This window comes from Neltuma alba, unplaced genomic scaffold, assembly GCF_004799145.2.
Source record: "Neltuma alba isolate B1F8T4 unplaced genomic scaffold, ASM479914v2 tig00012201_pilon, whole genome shotgun sequence".
Taxonomy (NCBI): Eukaryota; Viridiplantae; Streptophyta; class Magnoliopsida; order Fabales; family Fabaceae; genus Neltuma; species Neltuma alba.
The window spans coordinates 116,445-126,019 of NW_021636740.1; the positions used below are offsets into that span (position 1 = coordinate 116,445).

Genomic DNA, 9,575 nt, shown 5'->3' on the forward strand with positions numbered 1-9,575 from the left:
TGGACGTGTCGTCTACTGATTAGGTAACCGGAAAACGTTACCGTGCTCTTCGAAACACCAAATCCCTACAGTTGTCGGAGATATCCGATAAATGGTCAAACCGAGGCACGAATCTCGATCCTGTTTATGAAGCGTGGACAACTTGCCACGTAGCTCAAAGGGAGCCCATCACCGAATAGTAATCAGACACGTGTCGAAAGTCGAGCGCATGACAGCTAATTTCGGACAAGCTCGCCCCCGAAGTGGGCCCCACAAGAACCATGATGCCTCGGGGCGGACTTACCAAAGGACAAAGGATAAGGTCGAAGTCTAGAAATGATAAGCTGCATCTCACGCCATAGGTTACCATAGACACGTAGCCGTTGATTCGGATGAGTTCATGTCTAGTTGACTAATCTAACTGTTGATAGTGGCTTCTTATTTTTCTTACTCTCTCTTGGTTGAGACAAAACAAGAAACAAATGGCGAAGCTGTTGACCCATAAACACTAGGGAGCTTCCAAAAATATCACACTGTGATAAGCTGTCCCAGCCCAGTGGAGAGAGAGAGAAAGTGATGAGCGAGAAAGCTCCATAAAGCTACCAAAAGATAATTTAAAGTTTTCTATATTTTTTATTAAAAAAATTATTATGAATTAATATATATTTTTCCCCATATTCCTCTTCACCACCCCTTCTGGTTGGACCAGATTGGATTTTTCCTCCTCCAACGTTTTTATCTGGATTCCAAATTTTCTCCCCATCCAATCAAAAATGGAATTCAAATCTCAATCAAACTGGTAATTTCCTCAGCCGTTTCTTTAATCAACTCGGGTTCGTCCTGTTTCTTTCTTTTTTCCTTCCTTCCTCCCTTCATTTCTTTCTCTTCCCCTCTTCTCTGAAGTTCTCTGCTTGTACATGACAACAACAATTTCTAGAGGATTGTTTGGTTGCTGTTTGTTGTCATAGCCGTATTTATTTTGATCTGAATCTATTCCATCCCTTTTGTTCCCCTCTTATCTGGAATTACAACTAGTAGGTAACTACATGGTGTATCTATCCCTGGCCTTGATCCACTTCTCTAAGCTCATCTTCAAGCTGCTTCTGCTCTTCTCTCTCTTTTAATGCTCTCCTTCCCTGTCCATCAGACGTTAATCACCTCCTCCTCCCATTTCACGTCCTGTAGTTCCTCATCTTCTCAATTCAGGACCAGTGTTTTCTGACCCGCATCTCGAAATCTCTGTTTTTAAAGGAGTTATCTTGAGTGAGTGATTTATTTGTTAGTTTAGTGCTGTAGCTTTTGTGATTTTCTTAGAAAATGGTTTCAAGATCTTACTCAAATCTATTGGACCTAGCCTCTGGTGATTCTCCATCGTTTGGGTTAATAAACCGCGGGATGCCCAGGATTATGACAGTGGCTGGCTTCATTTCTGAGGTTGATGACGACCCAGTGGAGAGTGTGAACTCTGATCCCTCCTCGTCGTCGGTCCACCGCGAACGGATCATAATAGTTGCGAACCAGCTTCCAATCAGGGCTCAGAGGAAGCCAGATGGTTGTAGTAGCAGTAGTAGTACTAGGAATTGGTTGTTCCAGTGGGATGATAATTCACTACTTCTTCAGTTGAAAGATGGATTGGGTGATGATGATATTGATGTTATTTATGTTGGGTGTCTCAAGGAAGAAATCCACCCAAATGAACAAGATGAGGTCTCACAATTTCTCCTGGAAAATTTCAGATGCGTCCCTACTTTTCTCCCTTCTGATCTGTTTTCAAGATACTATCATGGGTTTTGCAAGCAGCAGCTATGGCCTTTGTTTCACTACATGCTGCCTCTGTCACCAGAACTCGGTGGTAGATTCAACAGGTCACTCTGGCAGGCTTATGTCTCTGTGAATAAGATTTTTGCTGATCGAATTATGGAAGTGATTAACCCAGAAGATGATTATGTTTGGATCCATGATTATCATCTCATGGTGTTGCCTACATTCTTGAGGAAGAGATTTAACAGAGTGAAACTTGGGTTCTTCCTCCATAGCCCATTCCCTTCTTCAGAAATTTACAAGACATTGCCCATTAGAGAAGAACTACTGAGAGCTCTTTTGAATTCAGATTTGATAGGTTTCCACACATTTGATTATGCACGGCATTTCTTGTCCTGTTGTAGCCGGATGCTTGGCCTTAGCTATGAATCAAAGCGGGGTTATATTGGGCTTGAGTATTATGGTAGGACTGTTAGCATAAAAATTCTTCCTGTTGGTATCCACATGGGTCAGCTTCAACAAGTGTTAAGCTTTACTAAGACAGAAGAGAAAGTTGCTGAGCTCATTAAGCAATTTGCAGGTCGAGGAAGGACATTGATGCTTGGAGTTGATGACATGGATATCTTCAAGGGAATAAGTTTAAAGCTTTTGGCAATGGAACAGCTTCTTATTCAACATCCAGAGTGGCAAGGGAAGGTTGTATTGGTCCAAATTGCTAACCCGGCCCGGGGGAAGGGGAAAGATGTGAAGGAAGTGCAAGCTGAGACGAAGGCAACAGTTAAAAGGATTAACGAAACATTTGGGAAACCTGGGTATGATCCTGTCATTCTGATTGAGGAGCCACTCAAGTTCTATGAGAAAGTTGCATACTATTCTGTTGCTGAGTGTTGTCTGGTCACTGCAGTTAGGGACGGAATGAATCTCATACCTTACGAATACATAGTCAGTCGTCAAGGAAATGATAAATTGGACAAAGTTTTGGGACTATCTTCCTCTCCTAAAAAGAGCATGTTGGTCGTCTCTGAGTTCATAGGATGTTCCCCATCTTTAAGTGGAGCAATCAGGGTGAACCCATGGAATATTGATGCAGTAGCAGATGCAATGGACTCTGCCCTGGAGATGCCTGATTCAGAGAAAGAGCTTAGGCATGAGAAGCATTATAGATATGTTAGCACCCATGATGTGGGGTACTGGGCTCGAAGCTTCTTGCAGGATCTGGAAAGGACTTGTGGTGATCATGTCCGGCGAAGGTGGTGGGGAATTGGTTTTGGATTGGGTTTTAGAGTCGTAGCACTTGATCCAAACTTCAGGAAGCTCTCAATGGAGCACATAGTTTCAGCCTACAGACGAACAAAAACTCGGGCGATCCTTCTAGATTATGATGGTACACTAATGCCTCAAGCTTCCATTGATAAGAGTCCGACAAGTAAAACCATTGAAATTCTTAGTAGCTTGTGCAGAGACAAGAACAACATGATGTTTCTCGTTAGTGCTAGAAGCCGAAAAACACTTGCTGAGTGGTTTTCTCCTTGTGAGAATCTGGGAATTGCAGCTGAGCATGGTTACTTTCTAAGGTAAACTGGGATGATATTTAGTTAAAAGTTCCGTCGGTGTTTGTTATTAGCCTCATCATCAATAACACCCAACACGTGCTTTTCAATTGTTTGGTTTCAGGTTGAAGCGTGATGCAGAATGGGAAACATGCGGACCTGCAACAGACTGTAGCTGGAAACAGATTGCTGAGCCTGTGATGAAGCTTTATACTGAAACAACTGATGGATCCACTATTGAAGATAAAGAGACCGCACTTGTGTGGTGTTATGAGGATGCAGATCCAGATTTCGGGTCATGCCAAGCCAAGGAACTTCTTGATCATCTTGAAAGTGTGCTTGCAAATGAACCTGTCACTGTCAAGAGTGGCCAGAACATTGTAGAGGTTAAACCACAGGTGTGTATAATATCCTTGTATGAGATTAAATCAGTTCTCTTGGCTTTCGACGTCCACCAGCAATTTGTTTTCATTTTTCCATTTATTATCTAATTTTGGATGTAAAATTCTGGTTAACTTGGGTGACGCTATTTATAGAGCAAGTCATTTTGTAACGAGTATGAAGTTAGTGCCATGAGAAGATTTTTTAGGGTTTTTGAATACGAAGAAAAATAACGCTATGGGACTGTGGGAAAAAGTAAAAGCACATGAAAGAAGGTGATCTGTTGTCTAGTCCAGTCTTTCAATGACCTGTGAATGTTAATCTAAGTCCGGAATTCTTCATATACTTCATGTAATTATATTTTAGTGATCAAACTCAATACTAAAGCCCTTGTAGAGAGTACATTTATTTCTAGAGTGCGGCATAAATATGACATCACTGTTAAAAGGCATTTTGAGAAATGTAAAGGTTCGGATGCAGCTTGTTTCATGGTTCTAACATGCGGCACAAACGTTTCAAAAAATCAGCTGTATCCGTGTTTGACAATTGACACACATCAGACACTGTGGAATGAAATCCAGCATGATTTTTCATATTTCTTTCAGGAACACTTCATTATTAGTGTCTGTGTGTATCTAGTTCATGCTCCTTTAGGATTTTGCTTACAGCTTTAAATGTCTGTACTTTGTGGTCTTCCCTCTACTGCCATTAATACCTATATTACTTGCAGGGGGTAAGCAAAGGGATTGTGGTCAAGCGCTTGCTCTCAACCATGCAAGAAAATGAAATATCACCTGATTTTGTGTTGTGCATCGGAGATGATAGGTCTGATGAAGACATGTTCGAGGTAATCTCCAGTTCCTTGGCTGGGCCTACCCTGGCACCAAAGGCTGAGGTATTTGCGTGCACGGTTGGCCGGAAGCCGAGCAAAGCCAAGTATTATCTGGATGATACAGCTGAAATAGTGAGATTGATGCAGGGACTGGCCTGCGTCTCAGAACAAACAGTTAAAAGAAAGGATGGTGAATGAATTGAGATGTGTTGTGCTTCACTGGCTTTCAGTCGTTAATTGTGAACATTTTAGGCTCAGTTTATGCTTCTTTCTTCCTCACACGGTCTTATTGCTTTCTTGATATTTCCATGTAAATTATAATAGTTGTTTGTTGCCGAGAGAAGCTCTGTATCGGATTCCCTTGGAATGTTTGATTTCAATTGGGAAAAACTTGTAAATATATTTGTTTTTCCACCATTAACTCGGAACCCTGCTTTGCTTTCCCACGTTATTTGATAATATCTTCCTTCTTATGATGGATACGTATACTCTGGTCTCTCCAAAGCTGTTTATTTGGCAAATGTAAATTATCATATCCAAAATGGCTCTTCTGATCAGTGTGAGCAACATAACTGTTCTTTCGCCATCCGTACTAATAAAACATTCAAAAGCATGACCTGGATGGGATTCATCTCCGGTCATGAAGCACTGCACGCTTTTTTTCATTTAAGTGTTAAAAATGAACCAAATGCCACCGTTAGAGACAACATTTTTATTTTTAAAAATATTTTTTTTTATTTTGATTAAGTCTAAATACAATTGCATTTTAACACATCCTACTTTTGCCGTGTAAATTATCAGAATTACTTGTACCTAGTTGATAAAGTAGCTCTATAGGTCTTCACTGAAATTCTCTTCTTCCCGATATTAATTTATCAATAAGGCATGCGGCGGCAAGCCGGACGACGCATTTCCGTCGCCTGAGCTCCCGAGTTCGCATCTCCAGTTCTCCATCAAGCTGGAGGTCAGACCCTGACCGGTCAGTTGTCCTTACTCGGTCGTCGTCGAGGCCGTAGTATAGAGGAGTTGGGCTCCCCGCTCACTTCTCTTTCCGCTCTCCTCTCCCTCATGTACTCACGCTACTCCTTTGGGTTAGTTTTTTTTTATCAGACTTTTGGGTTAGTTTGAGAGTTTATTGTCAGTGGGCATTCGAAACTAATAATTGAGGAACGCCTATAGTTTAATATGATGAAACCAACAACCATGATCCGAAGTTTGAACCTGATGTAAGGTTTGTGGACTTTGGTGCATTTGCCTGAGCTATCCACGTAAGATGGTCGACGATTAGTCTCCTGGACCTCGTGCATTGAGAGGCTCTTGGGCGTCGAGGGTGTTTTTTTTGGTTTCTACCGTCTTTCATATGGCAAAGACATAGATTGGCGATAGTCTCCAAATACAATTTACCTTTTAGACTTACTACACTCGTATAAATTCAAGGCCATATCATGGTTCTCTGTGGTTCCCAGTTGTGTACTTTTGGGTGACACATGAGATGCAAGCGCTGGTCAGTTCTGAAGCACTGTTTGCTTTGGACATTGATTGCTCAACAAGACACACGACAAGTCACGGTCGATTTTGTAACCCAATCTTGCGAATTGGAATCATTTGTTGCACTAACTGGTATAATCCAATCTTGCGCTCTATTAGTGTATCAAACCAGCCTCTCAAATCTTCAAATGAGTGTCGATGACTGTTTTTGGGTTCGCAAGTGCATTAGTATTAGTGACGTTTTTGGTCGGGATAAGGAGTATGTATTCAATATAAGATCAAACAATTCATTGGAGGCAAGTACATTTTATCAGCATCGAGGTGAGACCACAAAGTCGGGGCGGTTAATGGAGATCATGCTTGCCTGACTTTTTGGTCATATAAAAGAAAGATTGGTCGCTTCTGGTTCCTTGCCACATGCAGGACCATGAATGTCCAGTTCCAAGTCAAACATGACTTGGGCAAACTGAAGTTTAGAATTGTCGATCATAATCGTTGTTTCACCAAAAATCTCCACACGAACAATCTCCATTCTTGAAATGGTGGAATCTGCTACTATCCCTCACAATGATTTCCCTCCCAACAATCTTGGCTATAAATTTTATCGCCGTGTGGCAGTCCACACAAACCCGAATGTTCTTAATTACACGGATGGTTGTGCCAGCAGGAGTGCTAATTATGCCATATGCTATGGCAAGTCTTTCACTGTGGGTATGTAACAAGGATCGTTTTTGATCCTCTTCCACATCGTGGAGAACCTGATCAGTGTCAGCAACATAACCTTCTTTCTCCATCTGCTCCAATAACACATTCAATGCCTCACTTATTTTGTCATAATCTGGATGAGACTCGTCTCCGGCCATAAAACAATGCACATTGTTTCTAACCTCGATCCAGCTGCACGCTGGTGTCTTCTTCATTCCCCTCTTCCTCATTCGGATTCTCAATTTTGCAGCATCTTTCCATCTTTGGGCAGCTGAGTATGTGTTTGACATTAAAATATAAGCACCCATGTTTTCGGGATCAATGATTAGTATCTTGTCAACAACCTTTTCAGCTAATTCGATGTTCTTATGAACTCTACAAGCAGCCAGCAACGTTGACCACACACTTCCTGTTGGGGGTGGTGCTTTCATGCCTGAAATAAAGTCATAGGCTTCCTCCAACTTCCCAGCTCTACCAAGCAGATCTGCAACAGCAGCATAATGCTCCAGGCCAGGAGCAACACCGAAATCCCGTGCCATACAATTCAAATACTTCCACGCTTCATCTACCAATCCAGCATGACAACAGGCAGTTAAAACAGCCACAAATGATACATAGGTTGGCTCTACTCCATCTGCTAACATCTGCTCAAATAAGCTAACTGCATCGAGGGCATGGCCATGTAAAGCAAATCCCATAATGATGGCAGTATATGACACAATGTCATGCGTCTCTATTTTGTCAAAGATATGCCTGGCCATCTTAACGTTGCCACATTTAGCATACATATCTACCAGAGCACTTGCTATAAACTTGTTATGTTCGAACCCTATCCTAATTATACATCCATGGAGCTGCTTTCCCAAACTCAGGGTTGTCAAATGAGCACAAGCTGGTATGATACTTGAGAAAGAAACAGGCATTGGTTTGACTTTTTCCTTCAACATTTGACGAAAGAAACAAAGCCCTTCATCAAACTGACCATTCTGCACACACCCAGCAATAATAGAGTTCCATGAAATGGCATCTCGCTTAGGTAAGAGGTTAAAGACACAAAGCGAATACTCCGCTTGAGTACATTTGGCATACATATCAATTAAGCCGCTTCCAATGAAAACATCCGCATCAAACCCATGTTTGATGGCGTAGCTATGAATTTCTTTTCCTTTAATGACATCAGCATACTCGGCAAAAATTGGAAGAATGCTTGACAACGTGAAGGTATCAGGCTTCAAGTTTGCATTTCCCATCTCCCTAACCATGGTTAATGCTTCTACATACATCCCATTTTGTGCGTGTCCTACGATAACAGTGTTCCAGGAAACAAGATCCTTAATGGGCATCATCTCAAAAACCTTTCTGACACTATCTATTTTCACAGTATCCGTGTCTGCCATCACAATATTACTTTGATTAACGTGATCCAAAAAATTAACATCAGCATCACCTTTTCCATGAGAATTGATACCAAGGAACTGCCCCTCATAATTGTTCACTGATTTACATGAATGATTATAATCCAGGATCAAACTACCATCAGCTTCTCTCTGTACATTGCCTGGAAAAAAATGCATTCTTCCCCTCCCCTCTAATTCACCAGAAACTATTTCACCACTTGACCCACGCCTAAATAAATAAGTCTCGTGTTTAGCATTTTCCCTTTTTTCAGCAAATCGGTCAAGCATTTTCTTTGCAGAAAGATCGTTTTTACAAGACTTACCCAAACTCTGAAATTTTGAGTACATATTCATCAGTGCATTACCAGTGTATAAATCAAAATCCAGACCAAGACGGATTATGCACCCATGCACTGACTCACCCAACCTCAAGTCCTTCAGCAATATGCATGCTTTAAGAATAGAAGGAAACACGTGTTTATCTGGATAGATGCCCAATGCCCGCATCTCATTAAAGGATGCCAACGACTGAACAGAAAGGCCATGAGAAGTGTAGCATCTAATGATAGATTTCCAAGCTAGAGCTGGAGGAGACTGCAGGCTGTCAAATACACGAACTGAGTCTTGTAAATGGTTCAAGTTTGAGTAGATTGAAAGTACAATGGAATTGTCGGAGTGCAATGTTCCTTTAATCTTGAGAATTTGTGCATGAAATTGTTTTGCAAGATATGTGGAAGTGATAGTATTTGGGTTTCTTAGAATAGTTCTTATCAGGTTTTGAGATGAATCCATTGATCTAACAGGATTTTGAAGCAAACATTGTGGTGGTGTACTAATGAAGTTGGTGATTCAAATTTCAAATAAGCTGCAGCATGAAACCAATCTGACTGAAGACTGAATATGGCACACTACACGGCTTCAGTTTTCTGCTCCGTCAAGGCACTGCAAAACTTTAAGGATGATGCTAGTATCAACTTCAAAAGGGCAAGCTCAGGCAACTAGCTACCCAGTGAATTATTTGGATGACGAAAGGTGTGTAATGATCATACACAGACCAGTATTCTTCTTAAATTGCATTCTAACACTCAAACAAAGAAGCCACACGCTCAAATTTCCAAATTTATACGAGTTCACGGCAATCATTACAACCAAACATTGATTGATGGGTAACCAGTTCTCGAGCTCAACAGTAGGAGTTCTGGTACTTTACAGCCAAAATCATAGGTTTGTGATTGATTCAGAACACAAAAAGAGTGAACATGGCTAAATAAGTGATTCAGAAACGGACGCACGGAATTTTCCCACGTCCTCTAACCTGTTACAGCAATAACAACATGCTAACGATGGCTTCGTTCAGGAGTCAACGGTGCTAATACTTCATAAAAATGATGAGAATCTTTAAGCTGAACTTGTGAGCAACAACAAAAGCTCCGGCGGAGGGGGTCCTCTTCGTCGACGCCGATGGGGTCGTGCCCCCTCTTC

General features: G+C 41.4%; 2 protein-coding genes across 2 annotated transcripts; one reads left to right on the top strand and one right to left on the bottom strand.

Annotated features, from left to right (window-relative positions):
• Window positions 1-722: 722 nt before the first annotated feature.
• LOC114724850 (alpha,alpha-trehalose-phosphate synthase [UDP-forming] 6) lies at window positions 723-4,980 on the top strand. Its single transcript, XM_028911300.1, has 3 exons — window positions 723-3,314; window positions 3,415-3,688; window positions 4,402-4,980. The coding sequence occupies exons 1-3, from the start codon at window positions 1,297-1,299 to the stop codon at window positions 4,699-4,701; spliced, it is 2,592 nt and encodes an 863-aa protein (XP_028767133.1). The 5' UTR covers window positions 723-1,296; the 3' UTR covers window positions 4,702-4,980.
• Window positions 4,981-6,253: 1,273 nt separating this feature from the next.
• LOC114724871 (putative pentatricopeptide repeat-containing protein At3g23330) lies at window positions 6,254-8,911 on the bottom strand. Its single transcript, XM_028911327.1, has one exon. It carries the CDS (start codon window positions 8,883-8,885, stop codon window positions 6,492-6,494), a length of 2,394 nt encoding a protein of 797 aa, XP_028767160.1. The 5' UTR covers window positions 8,886-8,911; the 3' UTR covers window positions 6,254-6,491.
• Window positions 8,912-9,575: the final 664 nt, after the last annotated feature.